The sequence below is a fragment of the Sebastes fasciatus genome, chromosome 12, assembly GCF_043250625.1.
Source record: "Sebastes fasciatus isolate fSebFas1 chromosome 12, fSebFas1.pri, whole genome shotgun sequence".
Taxonomy (NCBI): Eukaryota; Metazoa; Chordata; class Actinopteri; order Perciformes; family Sebastidae; genus Sebastes; species Sebastes fasciatus.
The window spans coordinates 13,167,694-13,184,741 of record NC_133806.1 but is presented as its reverse complement, the minus strand read 5'-3'; the positions used below and the strand labels follow the sequence as shown (position 1 = coordinate 13,184,741).

Below are 17,048 nucleotides of genomic sequence, written 5' to 3'. Positions count from 1 at the left end.
GGTTTCTGGACAATATTTGTCAGTGTTTTGTGTTGTTAGTTGATTTCCAATAATAAATATATCCATACATTTGCATAAAGCAGCTTATTTGTCCACTCCCCTGTTGATAAGAATATGAAATACTTAACAAATCTCCCTTTAAGGTAGATTTTGAACAGATAAAAATGATCATGGACAATCATGCGATTAATCGTAATTAAATATTTTAATCAATTGACAGCCCTAGTTATGAGTCAATCAGTCAATGTTGTCCTATAGTAGTTTCTTTAGATACACTAAGTAAAATTCTTTCTACAGAAACCTTTTAGTGTTTCTTCCTTCAAAATACATAAATCTCTTCTTTACCAATTCAAAATAATTAGTTAAAAACTCACCTTTTAAGGGAAAGTAGGTCGTTCAGTTTACATGTTCTCATATATTGATGTGTTCTCATGTGTTGATGGGTTCTCATACACACATTCTTCTACTTTTAGACAACAAAAAAAATGTATACATCTAATTATTCACATGTACTATTTGTATAATTGTGATATACTGTAGTTTATTCTGCATTCGGTCTTTGTTGTTTTATATACAGAATGATAGTCTTAAGTGTTGGATGAATTAAATCAGATAAATACTAACCTTTATTATCAGATTGTGGCGGAGCTTTGTTGTCGATTCTAAATATTAGAAATAAAGCATTGTTAAAATGTGGCCATGCAACCAGATGCAACTCAAAATTCAAACTGTAATCTAAGTATTTAAATTTTTACACAAGTTATGCATTTTGAAATAAAAACAATGTCTAAATGGGATCAACAGATTAAGTTAATTGACCTCCAGTGAGTGATATGTTAATAATTTCATTCAGGTAATACAGTAAATTCTTGCTCTTTATTGTATAGACTACCATGAGTCTAATGTATAAGAATATACAAGAAATACAAGAGTAAGGTTTGTGTAACGTTAGGGTTAATCTGAAGTCAGTCACATATTAATACATGATAAAAAAAAGGGAGAGATGTCTGGTTGGTACTATGAAGGCTATTTTCACTTACTTTTGTTTATAAATATAATACACTGCACCAGCTACTGCAGAAACTACTACTAAACACGCGATAACTATTCCAGCAATGGCACCAGCTGAAAGACTCCAGTCTGAAATGAAACAGAAAAAATAAAGTGGAGTTTTAGATTTCAAGCCATTGCTGTCTCATGAACTTACAAAATTTGCCACTTTTAGTTGGTGGAATGAATCTGTAAGAAACATATTTAAGAAGCCTGCTACTCTTCAGATTATCAGAGGTATAACATTGTGGGTTGATTGCAATATTCAAGAGTATCTACAAAATCTGCAATCAACATCATCTTGGTACCTGTTACAGTCAATTCATGGACTGCTGCTGATATTCTCCAAGTAAGATCATTCATCACTACACAGATGTAGTTTCCACTGTCAGAAGGTTCAGTGTTGTTTTTAGTATAAATGGCAGAATAGTGTATCTGTTTTCCATTCAGTATCCAGGTGTAACTAGCAGGTACAGACTCAGCAGAGCAGGTTAATGTTAAGGTTTCTTCCAAATGAATCTCATTTGGACCTCTGATTTGAACATTTTCTGGTCCATCTGAAAAACAGATATTTGTAAAGTTCTTACAGCAGCACAAATAAAGAACATAAAACATGTTCAATAATTGACTTAATAATCTGAATTATTGTGTTACACACCTACAAACAACACATCTCAATAGTAGGAAACACTTATTTTTAGGGCACTCATCATTTTGAACTGTTAACGTACAGTTTGTTACCTACAGTAAACAACCATGGTGAAATCAGCTTCATCGTTGCTGAGGTGGTTGCTGACATTACAGGAATATTCTCCATCGTCTTGTTTATTCAGACTGCTAAAAGACAGCACTCTGTTATTGTCGTGAAGGGCCATGTTTACAGCAAGGATCAGATCTGAGCCTCCCTTCATCCACTTTCCGGTAAACACAGAGCCAGCAGCATCACAGGTTAAGTTGACCGAGTTCCCCTCAATTGTCAGGTTTGTTGACGATGTGATTGAAGCACCAGATATTCTCTCTGTTGGGCAAAAGATCATGTGAAAAATATGAAAACAGGAACAAAAGGAACTGAGTTACTGAGAGTTGACTGAGTAAATGAATATAAAAGAGCTATATTGTCTGAATCATGTATACAACATGCCAAGTGTCTGACTGTCTTCACTAGGCTAGTGGTGCTACCGGTGTTACCGGTGTTACACGGTGGTCGGGCACACACTGATTACATTACTTGCCCATCACCCCCACCGTCGTTTTGCTTTATTTTACAGAAATAAAAACCCCTTTAGTTCATTTTGGCGCATCAGCGGCATCAATAGATAGTCAGACGACAGACGCTACAATCTGAAAGTGAATGCGTCTGTTCTGTACGGATTCTCAGCTCAGAGTAGCAGGTGTCATATTTCACACACACACACACACACACACACACACAAACACACACACACACACACACACACACACACACACACAGAACGAGAGAGAGTTAACTGACCGAGAGATGGCAGACGATTTTGTGTCGAAGCGAAAAGCAATTTTTTGTGCAATATTTCAAATTTAAATCCAATGCTATAAGGGAACCATAACATTAATGAGGTAATCGCCGTGAGGAGGAGGGTGCGGTCACAGACGGTGTGCGCGGCGCAGCAGCACCAGGTAGACCCCTGCGGCCCCGCAGCGAACTGGACCGGAGAAGCCAGACACACCGCCACCTGACGTTAAAGATCAAAGTAAGCGTGCTACACATATTGACCGTCATCTTTTCTTGTAACTTGTCCGGTTTAGTCAGTAACACCGGTGTTGCCACAAGTTTATTAACCGGTTGGAAAATTTCCTCACCGTCACATCCCTAGTCTTCACTCAAGATTTTAACATTTACAGTTTTGAACAACCCTCAGTATATCTCAGAAATATCATCTATATGAATGGAACATAACATTGAGTTCAAGATCAGTTCAACACTGACTAACGGAGACGAAAACGTTTCATTAAAACCACAAGATCCTTTAACAATTGACTCAAAACAGTCGACAGCTGCAGGACTCTTGACCTTTGTCATGTAATGTGCTTTTGATCCAATGTCATTTATTCAAAGTTTTGACCACAATTCTTAATGGAGCATGACATCCATAAACACAACATAGTCACTGTTGAAGTTGATGGAGCAAACATTTGCGTTACACATATAGAACATACAAAGCAACATTTGGAGTCATGTTTCTGTCCACCTGGTGAATGTTAGTCTAATATTCACTCTCCTTTTAATTCAGCTGTTGTTTCCACCAACTCCTGAGGGATATATCTGTCTCTTTAGCTGCTAAATGATCCACTATGTTCATAAGCTAGTTTCTAACTGTGTCTGTCTGCTGTCTGGTGCAGGACAGGTAGTGTACGGTGAGTTTTGGTGAAAACAATGCTATGAGAATGAGTCCGGAAACCAAAACAATGAGCTGCAAGATACTAAAATGGTCGACAGCATTGATTATAGCTGCGTTAAATAATAGGCTGATATAAATTGTATCATAACATATCGTATAAGCAAATTGCTGAATTGAAGTTAAGTTTTTATACTGTATAACCTTTTCTAATCAGACTTCGCCTGCAATATTAAGCAATACAATGTTTAATACAAAAGTGCTTTATGTTTTTGTATCACTTATTTTCCTGCAATCCCAAATGTTACACAAGGAATGTTTTATTGTCTGCCTTTATTATTATTGTTATTATTTAATATTAAGATACACTGCTTTGAGTACACATTTTGTCAATACAGATTATGCAGGTGAATCTTTCTGATACATATCACTACTATATCCACTAAACCTCATATTCCAACTCACCCAGTACAGAGACAATGGACAGCTGAGTCTTTTCATATCTCATAGTTTTGTTGTTAAAGGCCCGACAGCTGTAGTTCCCAATGTGACTCATCTGAATGTTCATCAGTCTGAGCTCTGGTCCAGTATCAAACAGCAGGTCTCCATTCAGAAACCACTGAAACTGGGCAGAAGGTCTGGAGTCAGCTGAGCAGGACAGGCTGATGTCTGACCCTTCAACATAGTGCTCTTGTGACGGAGATATTATCAAATTAATATTTTCGGGGCCATCTACAGTGTGCAGCATATGGGGAGTAAAAAACAAAACAAAAAAAATCACCAAAAAGTAAAGTTAGCAACTTGAAGAAAATGCATCAAGACATGCAGCTTCGCTCAGTGTGAAGCCTCATGATACCATCAGATTTGAAGCATACATGCATGTAGTGATGGATAAAGAGTATGCACATATAAGTTAATAACTCACAGTTGATGGTGAGGTTTACTGGATCACTGGTGCCATTGCTTACAGGATTAAACACACGACACCTGAATGGTCCCTGGTCGTAGCGGGTCACACTGACTATAGTGAGAGTGGAGTTTCCATCAGAGAGCTGAACTCTGTCACTTTCTGTAACCTCAGAGCTGCTGTTCAGCCAGAGGAAAGAGAGGAAGAGTCCAGAGGAGGAGCAGGACAGACTGACAGAGCTGTTGAACTCCAACAAGTCTGTTGTGTTTGAAGTTACCACAACATTGGCAACACGCTCTGTGGGTGAAACACAGTGGTTTTATATTGGCCACCTTTCTTGTCTAAGAAAGTTAACATTGTTCAGTAGAGTGGAGCAATGTGGAGAGTGGGAATGAATCCCATATGAATGATGAGTAATAATGTCTAGACGTACAAGGTTTGTATGCGAGTTGGACATAGACATGTAGTCACGAGAATGTTTATTTTGTTTAACTATTATATCTTCTGCTATCCGTTGTCTAGTGCTTGGTGCGATATTTAACCAGTGTTGGCTGACCTTACGTGTTTAAACTTGAAAGTAATTTTTAGCCCAACAATCAGACTGAATGGCAATTTCATTATTAATAACTCCAAAACTAATTTGAGAGGTGACAGGTGATATAGTCTTTGACCAGACTAGATTACTGCAAAGATATTGTAGTCACTGCAAACAATGTGCATTGACATATTAAATGTGTTTAACTGATCGTCCTCAATGTGTGTATTAGTTATATTTGCAAGCCACAACTTTTGCTGTGCTACTGGCCACTCCAGGAGTACAACCGCAAACATTTTTCATTCTGAGCCTCAGTTGTCTCTGTACAAGCACAACTTGCAGACGTATCTTGAGTGCAAACATATGTAAGTATTGTTTCTCTTTGTTCCACAAATGTTTGGCAGGACTTTTTCTTTGTATTTAAGAAAGTTTTATCTGATACCATCACAGGTACATCCCACCTTGTTATCTATATTTCTTTGCACAAAACCTTTTAAACTTACTCAGTACAGAGATGGCTGCAGGCTGAGAAGTTATATATCTCAGAGTTTTGTTGTTAAAGGCCTGACAGCTGTAGTTCCCACTCTGACTCATCTGAATATTCATCAGTCTGAGCTCTGGTCCAGTATCAGACTGCAGGTCTCCATTCAGAAGCCACATAAACTGGGCAGAAGGGCTGGAGTCAGCTGAGCAGGACAGGCTGATGTCTGACCCTTCCACAAAGTATTCTTGTGACGGAGATATTGTCAAATTAATATTTTCTGGGCCATCTGATTGTAGGGCAAAACAAAAGCAAAAAGTTAGTATGCACAACTGCATTATCATACATCAAGTCACCAGAAAAAAGATTCCTCTGTATAATGAAATGTAACAGAACAAGCCTGTAAAACACTTTCTAAATGAAACTGATTTAGTTGGCATTGTGCTGTAGTTTGCAGCGATGTACTGGATTCCATCAGGTTGAAAAATATGTTTCTAATTTTTGTAAAACCCGTGGTGGAACAAAATAAACTATAATTACTGCCTCACGGTTGTATGTTTCCACCAACCAGTCAAGTTGCAGTTTACATCTATGTCTGTCGAAAATGTCAGTTCATCATTTTATACTGTTAGACATATGTGTGAAATTGTAATAATTAGCATATGAATTCTTGAGTTATGGCCAAGTGAGGTCAGAGTGACATTTGACCACCAAATTCAAATCAGTGACAGTGACATTGACCTTTGACCTCCAAAATATAATCAGTTCATCCTTGAGTCCAAGTGGACGTTTGTGCCAAATTTGAAGAAATTCCCTCCACATAGGGCTGGGCGATATGGCCAAAATCTTCTATCATGATACAGGTAATTTCATACCTCAATAACGATATACAGTATATCACGATATAGCATGTTTTCTGGTAATTCAATAAATAAATTGTCTATGTGAAATAACCATAGGTTACATATACTGTAGTTTCAAGGCCACTCATCACTGAGTTGTGACAATAATCTAAACTCTGTCTCTGTTTGCATTCAGATGTTTTCAGATAAAGAACTGAGCATGTAGGTTAGTAACTCACAGCTGATGTTGAAGTTTATTGGTCCACTGTTGCCATTACTGACGAGATTGGACACATGACACCTGAATGGTCCCTGGTCGTAGCGGGTCACATTAACTATAATGAGATTGGCGCCTCCATCAGTGAGCTGAACTCTGTCGCTGGCTGTAACCTCAGAGCTGCTGTTCAGCCACAGGAAAGTGAGAGAGGATCCAGAGGAGGAGCAGGACAGATGGACAGAGCTGATGGATTCCACCAAATCTGTGCTGCTGGTGGTTGCCATTACATTGGAAACTGGCACTGTGATTGTAAAACAAAATTATTTTGTATTTGCTACCACATTACAAAGTTACAGTAGAAGGAAACACTGCAGTGGCTGAGAATGAATCTCATGTTGATCATGAGATGTTGAGTATTCATGGCTGCACATTGAAAGTTTACAGTAGCTCCTACCACTACAAAAAGCAACATTTCTCACTTATTATTTAATGACAATGATACAAAGACCAATAATTCAATGTGTTGTACATCAGAGAGACATTTTTTTTTTGTTGATATTATGTCAAACTGGCACTGATTTAACTCAGTGCTATTTTCAGGCTGTACTTTTTGGTGATGGTTCTGTAGAATCAATTTTCAAAACAGTGTAGACTAATTTAACAACACAAGAAAGTATGACCTTAACGGTTCAATCAGTGTCTATCTCATACAGTGTCAACCAAAGATAAATATGTACAGACTATACATGTGTACCTAAGAAACTGCAAAGTCAATCAAACCGTCATGTTTGTTTTTGTTTTTTAATAAATTGTTGATACCCGCGTTACAGTCATACCACTAAAAAATAAGGATGTTACTCATCAGCATCAGTGGTCAAGTCAAATTATTCAAATCTCTGTTATGATGCAGTTATTGTCAGACATGGAGGCTTATTATTATTATTATTAGTGAGTAACAATCCCCAGATTTAAGTAGTGAAGTCATCTGAGCATGAAAGTCTATTCTTGACCTTAACATTCAGCCACTAGATGTTGCATACTAGATGTTGAATTTACTTCACAACAAGTCGTTGCTAGGCACTTACTGTCAATCTCAGCATTTTCTTTGCGTTTTTTTCCACACTAACTGACGACCCAGAGATACCACGTGATACCAACGTCATTTTACTATTGGCTCACAAGCCTTGTTAGAAATGGGAACCAAACGTCCGATATTTTCCACGGAGATAAACCAAACATTCATTTTGGACCCGCCTACATTTTTAAAATGATAGGTACTGTACATACATGAAATTTGACCTCTGCATTTAACCCATCCTCAGGATGGGTGGGCCTAAGGAGCCGGGGAGCAACTTGGGGTTCAGTGTTTTGCGCAAGGACACTTCAACATGTAGACAGTAGGAACTGGGGATCGTATATTCGTCTAAATAAAAATGTTATCAATTAGACCTTTAAAGTTCACCTACAGTACTTGCTTTTTCCCAAGCTTTCAACCACATCTCAGATTTTTCAATACTTGTTTTGTCTTCACCTTATGTAGTCATTATTATGTTATTATGTAACACAATTATTTTAACTGAAACAATATTTACTCTAATATATCACTCAGCCCTGAAAGAGATGCAACATGTGAAACATTTGCTCACCATAAACGTCCAGTCTTGTGTTCCCTTCCTCCTGTACTCCTCCAGGTGGAATAATGTTAACGCTGTATTCTCCACTGTCATTAAGAGTCAGACTCCTGAGCTCCAGAGATCCAGTAGACAAGAAGAAGGTGATCCTGCCTTCATACTCTGGTGCAGTGTTGTTTACACCACTATAAGTGATTATATTTTTATCACCAAAATTCCAGTTCACTACTACAAATGGTGTTTCTGGTGGATTCAGTGTTGTGGTGAACATCACAGTCTCTCCCACAGCTTTATTCAGAGGACCGTCTGGCAACACACCAGCTCCTTTGGTTAAACCTGGCAAGTTTGAGAAGGACTGTAATGAGGACATTGCAAAATGGCCCACTGATGATGTCCTATCATAAATCAAAACAAAATCTTGATCTAAAAACTCCTAAAAACACAAAACTGCAGCAGACAAAACAATCACCAGAGCCCTATTTCAGAAAGTGGGATTAGTGAAAACTCTGAAAGTTAAGGTGATCATCAAATTGCTAACCAGCTGAAGTAGTTAACACAGATAGGCCACAGTGTATAGTGAAAAGCCACAGATACACCGACCCCTTACAGTATGTGAGGACAATTGTGTCTTCCCACTGATAGAAAATTTCAATCACAACAATTTTTTTTATTTAGATTTATTTCCCTTTCTGTTGTGCTTAATAATTAACTCATCATCATTAACTTTGTTTCAGACCCATAGGTCCATATCAGTATAAATAAAATACAATACAATAGAATACAATACAAGGACAACCTCACAGAGATATAATCATTGCAGTTCACAGTGATTAAAACATATATATAAGCATTTGTTCCAATGTTTCCAAAAACAAGAGAAGTACCTTGTGTCACTTTGCGTGGGCTCAGTTAAGGCCATTATGATTACATTTTTGGAATCAGTTGACCGACATAAATTTGTACATAAAATTCCTCAACACAGCATGAAAGGTGGGAACATTGCTAGTCATTAATATATGACTTGCACTTGTCCATCTTGGGAGCTTGAGCAAGATTTTGAATGCAACATTAAATCCCACCTGAAGCTTTTTCATTTTTGCTTTGCTGTAACTGCACCACACGTCGGCTGTAACTGAAGTTAATGAATATATTATAACTAGTAAGTACATTTTTTAACTGATATTTTTGAAGACTGTGTATTTTCCTATAATAAATGTAATATACGTATGTGTACATTAGAGAGGCTGTATTTCTGGAGTAGATTTTCAGATGATTTTTCTTAATACTACTCAGAAAGAACAGCATGTGTTTGCTATGCGGAGGAAGTACTGGGCTCCACTTGTTGAGTGTTGACTTAGGAAAATACCTCATTTGACAGTCGTAGTCGGACATTATTCAACAAACAAAATAGTTCCATGATACAGAAAAGTCTGAGAGGAAAATCCAGTGTTACACTACACTAAATGTATTGCATTTTGTTGTGAATGGCCATCAGTGCTGCATTGTAGTTTAGATATTTTTGTCAAATGGCTCTATTTGCTACTGTAATTTACAATGTCTAACAAGGTGCCAGCTAAAAGGGATATATCCATCCACACAATGTGGAGACTGGACTAATGTTCACTACCCATTTGCAGTTATCTCCCAAAGCTCTGTGACAATGTTAAGTATCAATAATCCATAGTTACATTTTCATGAATAAGTGAATACATACTTTAATCTCTGGTATCATGTGGTAAGAGCTCACCTGAGATGACTCCCAGGATGATGAAGTGTATCACAGCTATTTCCATTTCTTCTGCAGTATCATCAAAAATGACAAGAGAAAAGAGGGATCACACTCCTTCACTTTGCTTTTGCTAAGTTTGGAATAATGTATGCTGATTTCAATATATAAAGGTAGTACAAGGAAGTACTGTGCAGTGGGGGTTTTTCCCATCATCATACCTCTGAAAGGTTCATTTGCCTGCACCGTTGTTGATCATTAACGATGTACACAACAAGCAACATTTAAAGTTTAATCATTAATACAAAAATGGAAGTAGTTTTATTACGTCCAGTAATGGCAACAACTATCACAGTTTGACATGCCTAAACATTCAGGGGTTTATTCATGGATTTGCTCTGTGTTTTTTATTGTCACGGTGTGATGAATACAGGGAAGAGGGATATGACCCCGATACAGATGAAGGTGAGATACCGTAGCAGGTGCAGTTCATTGATTTATTTTAATACAGTTGTCCTGAAACCCCCCTTCTTTTATTTATTCATTCACTCATTCAGTCATTTTTCTTTTTCTAAGTACTGTATAAAACCCGACTTCCAGCACCTTCTTCAGAATCAGAATCAGAATCAGAATCAGAATGGTATTTATTGCCAGGTGTAAGAGGTATACACTAGGAATTTTCTTTGGCTTTGTTGGTGCAAGACAAACAGTATAATAACAAAAGAATAGATAAAACGTTTGAATAAAATAAGAATAAAAATGTACAATTTACAAAATAACCTATAAACAAAAATAAACATGATATAAACAGATAGTGCAAATATTATGAGAGGGGGAGAGTCAGTGTCGGCGGGGGGGGGGGGGGGCAGTAGTGTGCGTGTTTGAGGGAGAGACAGTCACAGGGGGGCGGATGGGCTGTTGGAGAGCCCCACTGCCAATGGGAAAAAACTGTTTTTGTGGCGTGAGGTTTTGGTCCTGATGGACCTTAACCTCCTGCCAGATGGCAGAGTCTGAAAGAGATGGTGTCCAGGATGGGAGGGGTCGGCCACAATCTTCCCTGCCCTCCTTAAGGTCCTGGAGGTGTACAGCTCCTGGAGGGAGGGAAGGTTGCAGCCGATCGCCTTCTCTGCTTGTATTACTCCAAGGATGAAGTGCCCTTTAATAAATGGAATTCCAGCTTGTAGATGGGGCTTGTGGGGTTGAGAGACGATTGGGACAAGATTGCGTGTTGTGCTCCTCTGTCATGGATGTGCTCTGTTAAATTGACATATGTTGTGCACTACTGTTGGGACGATACACCTATCTCCCGATTCAATACTATCACGATACTTGGGTGCCGATTTGATATGTATTGCAATTCTACAAGTATTGAGATTCGATATTAAGATAAGATAAGATAAGATGAACCTTTATTAATCCCCGGAGGGAAATTCGGGTGTCAAAGCGGCAACATCAGCAAACAGAGTGAATCACAGGAGAGGTAAAGGTATGCAAAAATTATAAAGACAATAATAGAGATATAAAAGATACAGAGTGAATGGGTGAACATAGTGTGTACAGTCCGTCAATAAATACATGCAGAATGTGCAATAAATAAATAAATGTAATATGTACATATGTGCAGTCAGCAATAAAGTGGTAAATAGGATGTATAGTGTAAAGTGAGTGTAAAGTGTGCCAGATAGTGCATGTTAAAAGGTAGATAGTGCATGTTTAAATTTCTTAAAGTCCTAATAGTTCTCATATGGGGGTCAGCCTTGGTTGTGGAACGATTTATTGCAATTTTTGTTACCTTTTTTAATACTAGACCAGGGGAAAAAGTTGAATTATACACTTGTCGGGACTTTTCTTTTTGGGAAACATCTAAATGAATAAAGTAAAAATTTTGATTTTCAGTGTGTATGTAGTCAGAGATGTCCTGAAGTCAAATAAACTGGGAAAAAAAAATTTGGAAACTTGTGTTTGGTCGATTATTTATATACCACAGGAGGACAGCATAGCTTCTAGCATTAACATGCTCTGCAGATTCAATGGATCTATCTCATTGTTCAAGCATTTTTAACTCAACATTTGGAGATTTTAAGTATTAACTTGGAGAAGAGTCTCTATAATTACAGCCACCATAGGACTATATTTATAAAGAGTCTGATGATTAGCTTTCACTTGTCCACGAAGCTTAGTCAACAGTCAAGAAGAAACTCCAGAGGCACAACTTAATTTAACCATGATCATTTCTTTATTATTTGTAGACAGTAAATGAGTAAAAGTCAAAAGTATCAATTCATGTGAACATTAAGAGGATTTATATACAGCTTTATTAAATTACTATCAACTTTAAATCGAATTTCTACAGTTGCCAGTACTGTTGCATTTAGACAACTGTTTAACTGTTGCTGTTAGAACCACATGACATAGAAAACATTAATATTTTGTTGTGCAATTTTTCCAAATTATTTTATGAAAAGTATTTGATGTATCTTTTGCATAATGTCTTATCCCAACCCGCTATGTTTCCATTGCAGTGTTTACAATTGTTACACAATAGGAGAACAGGAAAATAAAACATTAGATATACACTGTAGAAATGTAGAAAGTACACAAAACACATAACAAATAGTAATTTCATTGCTTCAATTATCAAACACCAGAATTAAATGTAAACACATTCACCACTGTTTAGTAATAGCATAACAAGAAATGTCTTTTTACTTAACTGTCTTGGTGCAAAAAAGCCAGCATAGCTATTTTCAATTAATAAAAGTATAATCATATATTAACATTACATTAAGTGTAAGAGAGCCCAAAGTTTAAAACCTTTCTCACTCAACTCTGCAGCCCTGCAGGCTTTGCATTGTATTTGAACCCTTTCAATCTCATAAGGTTTTCATCAAAAGAGCTCTGATAAACCCACTTGCTAAATACTGGACTTGCATTTAACAGGAAATGCAGCAGAAATGCTTTGCTTAATCTGTACTGGATGAGTAAATGGCAAATGTTTCCTCACATGTTTGCCATGCAAATCAATAAGGCAATAACATGTCATGGCTGGGTCATCTTGTTTTGGTGTTCTTTGTCCTCCAAGTGGCCTGCTGGACAAAAAGTGAAAAATAGGGTAATGTCACTCATGGCAAAAGTTCTGGCTTTGATCAAATGTATGTTATAATTAGGGATGTCAAAGTTAACACAATAGTAACACATTGACGCAAATTCGTTTTAACGCCACTAATTTATTTAACGCATTAATGCAATCAATCTTCCGAAGTGTTGTACTAGAAAACCGAAGGAATCCAGTGGTACCAACCATGTTATACTAGCTTGTCTAGAAGGAGGCTACATAACGCTCCAAGCTTGTGTTAAATTTTGGAGAGGAAAAACTATCATGGCCGTTTTCAAAGGGGTCCCTTGACCTCTGACCTCAAAATATGTGAATGTAAATGGGTTCTATGGGTACCCACGAGTCTCCCCTTTACAGACATGTCCACTTTATGATAATCACATGCAGTTTTGGGGCAAGTCATAGTCAAGTCAGCACACTGACACACTGACAGCTGTTGTTGCCTGTTGGGCTTCAGTTTCCCATGTTATGATTTGAGCATATTTTTTTTGGCTAAATGCAGTACCTGTGAGGGTTTCTGGACAATATTTGTCAGTGTTTTGTGTTGTTAGTTGATTTCCAATAATAAATATATCCATACATTTGCATAAAGCAGCTTATTTGTCCACTCCCCTGTTGATAAGAGTATTAAATACTTAACAAATCTCCCTTTAAGGTAGATTTTGAACAGATAAAAATGATCATGGACAATCATGCGATTAATCGTAATTAAATATTGTAATCAATTGACAGCCCTAGTTATGAGTCAATCAGTCAATGTTGTCCTGTAGTAGTTTCTTCAGATGCACTAAGTAAAATTCTTTCTACAGAAACCTTTTAGTGTTTCTTCCTTCAAAATACATAAATCTCTTCTTTACCAATTCAAAATAATTAGTTAAAAACTCACCTTTTAAGGGCAAGTAGGTCGTTCAGTTTACATGTTCTCATATATTGATGTGTTCTCATGTGTTGATGTGTTCTCATGTGTTGATGTGTTCTCATACACACATTCTTCTACTTCTAGACAAAAAAAAAATGTATACATCTCATTATTCACATGTACTATTTGTATAATTGTGATATACTGTAGTTTATTCTGCATTCGGTCTTTGTTGTTATATATACAGAATGATAGTCTAAGTGTCGGATTAATTAAATCAGATAGATACTAACCTATATTATCAGATTGTGGCGGAGCTTTGTTGTCGATTCTAAATATTAGAAATAAAGCATTGTTAAAATGTGGCCATGCAACCAGATGCAACTCAAAATTCAAACTGTAATCTAAGTATTTATATTTTTACACAAGTTATGCATTTTTAAATGAAAACAATGTCTAAATGGGATCAACAGATCAATTTAATTGACCTCCAGTGAGTGATATGTTAATAATTTCATTCAGGTAATACAATACATTTTTACTGTTTATTGTTTAGACTACTGTGTAATGTTAGGGTTAATCTTAAGTCAGTCACATATTAATACATGATAAAAAAGGGAGAGATGTCTGGTTGGTACTATGAAGGCTATTTTCACTTACTTTTTTTATGAATATAATACCCTCCACCAGCTACTGCAGAAAGCACTACTAAACACGCGATAACTATTCCAGCAATGGCACCAGCTGAAATACCTCCAAAACTCCCATCTGAAATGAAACAGAAAAATAACAAGTGGAGTTTTAGATTTCAAGCCATTGCTGTCTCATGAACTTAAAACAAATCTACCACTTTTAGTTGGTGGAATGAATCTATAAGAAACATCTTTAGGAAGCCTGCTACTCTTCAGATTATCAGAGGTATAACATTGTAGGTTGATTGCAATGTTCAATAGTATCAACTAAATCTGCAATCAACACCATCTTGGTACCTGTGACAGTCAAAAACAGTTTAGTATAAACAGCAGAATAGTGTATCTTTTTCCCATTCAGTGTCCAGGTGTAACTAGCAGGTACGGACTCAGCAGAGCAGGTTAATGTCAAGGTCTCTTTCAAATGAATCTCATTTGGACCTCTGATTTGAACATTTTCTGGTCCATCTGAAAAATAGATATTTGTAAAGTTCTTACAGCAGCACAGATAATAAAGAATCTAAACTTGTTTAACAATTGACTTAAAAATCTAAAATATTGTGTTACACACCTACAAACAACACATCTCGATAGTACACTGTTATTTATGGCACTCATCATTTTGAACAGTAAATGTATAGCATTATATTTATAGTTACCTACAGTATCAGCGGCATGTTATCAATAGATAGTCGGACGACAGACGCTACAATCTGAAAGTGAATGTGTCTGCTCTGTACGGATTCTCAGCTCAGAGTAGCAGGTGTCATATTTCACACTTACGGGACGAGTGAAAGTTGACAGATCGAGAGATAGCAGAGGATTTTGTATCAAAGTGAAAAGCAAACGCGCCTATTTGGCAATATTTGAATGAATGAATGACTTTCTTTCAAATAAAAAAAAAAAAAAGATACAAAATAATAACAAACAAAACAAGATTTAAACCCAATGCTATAAGGGAACCATAACGTAAATGAGGTGACCGCCGTGAGGAGGACGGAGCGGTCACAGCAGCGAAAGCTGGACCAGAGAGGCCAGACACACCGATACCTGACGTTAAAGATCAAACTAAGCGCGCTACACACACTGACCATCATCTTGTCTTGTAAAATGTCCAGTGTAGTCAGTAACAGCGGTGTTGTCACAAGTTTATTAACCGGTGGGAAAATTTCCTCACCTTCACATCCCTAGTCTTCACTCAAGATTTTAACATTTACAGTTTTGAACAACCCTCAGTATATCTCAGAAATATCATCTATGTGAATGGAACATAACATTGAGTTCAAGATCAGTTCAACACTGATTAACGGAGACGAAAACGTTTCATTAAAACCACAAGATTCTTTAACAATTGACTCAAAACAGTCGACAGCTGCAGGACTCTTGACCTTTGTCATGTAATGTGCTTTTGATCCAATGTCATTGTTTCAAAGTTTTGACCACAATTCTTAATGGAGCGTGACATCCATAAACACAACATAGTCACTGTTGAAGTTGATGGAGCAAACATTTGGGTTACACATGCAGAACATACAAAGCAAGGAGTCATGTTTCTGTCCACCTGGTGAATGTTAGTCTAATATTCACTCTTCTTTTAATTCAGCTTTTGTTTCCACCAACTCCTGAGGGAAATATCTGTCTCTTTAGCTGCTAAATGATCCACTTCGTTCACCAACCAGTTTCTAACTGTATCTGTCTGCTGTCTGGTGCAGGACAGGTAGTGTACAGTGGGTTTTGGTGTAAACAATGAGAGTGAACCAAAACAGTCAAGCTGTGGTCCGGAAAACCAAAACAATGAGCTGAAAAATGGTAAAATGGTCGATAGAGCATTGACTATAGCTGCTTTAAATGATACTTTAGGTTGAAATAAGTTGTATCTTAACATATCGTATATGCAAATTGTTGAATGGAAGTTATGTTTTCATACTGTATAACCTGATTGGTAAATCACGGCGTTCTGCAGTCTGTAATTTCTGTATAACAGACCGTTGCTCTGTATAACAGACCATTGCTATGGGCGCAGCTCTGATGTCGGACTCTGACGGACCGTTTTTGTGCCAATATATTGATTTCTTAAGTCAGTAGCTGTGTAATAAGCGGGATAATGTACAGCTAGCGGGTCATTGTTGTGAAAGAGGCGATGAGAGACCCCTTCGCTTTGCGTCGGGGTCAACCCCTCGTGCAGCATCGCCCTGTCGGGGATTCTTTCACAACAATGACCGGCTCACTGTACATGATCCCTTACGTAACATAATCTGAATTGTGATCTCAGTATAGATCTTATTTGAAACCAGTGAACACCTAAACACAATTATTTGAACAGTTCAATTGCTACGCACAGTCTCCACTCAGCACTGAAAGAGATGCAACATTTGCTCACCATGAACGTCCAGTCTTATGTTCCCATTTGTCTGTCCTCCAAAAAAAGTAATGTTAACACTATATACTCCACTGTCATTAAGAGTCAGATTCCTGAGCTCCAGAGATCCAGTAGACATGAAGAGGGTGATCCTGCCTTCATACTCTGGTGCAATGTTGTTTTCATCACTATAAGTGATTATATCTTTACCACCAAATTTCCAGTTCACAAATGGTGTTTCTGGTGGATTCAGTGTTATGGTGAA

The 17,048-nt window shown here is 37.3% G+C and overlaps 1 protein-coding gene across 1 annotated transcript in view; it reads right to left on the bottom strand.

Moving 5' to 3' along the window:
• LOC141779836 (hemicentin-1-like) overlaps positions 1-17,048 on the bottom strand; it is a 76,749-nt gene that overhangs the window by 24,632 nt on the left and 35,069 nt on the right. Inside the window, exons 4-8 of the mRNA XM_074654868.1 lie at positions 5,368-5,634; positions 4,348-4,626; positions 3,888-4,154; positions 1,796-2,068; positions 1,359-1,607 (exon numbers count right to left, since the gene is read on the bottom strand). Coding sequence (XP_074510969.1) covers positions 1,359-1,607; positions 1,796-2,068; positions 3,888-4,154; positions 4,348-4,626; positions 5,368-5,634 — 1,335 coding nt within the window. The remainder of the gene's footprint in view (positions 1-1,358; positions 1,608-1,795; positions 2,069-3,887; positions 4,155-4,347; positions 4,627-5,367; positions 5,635-17,048) is intronic.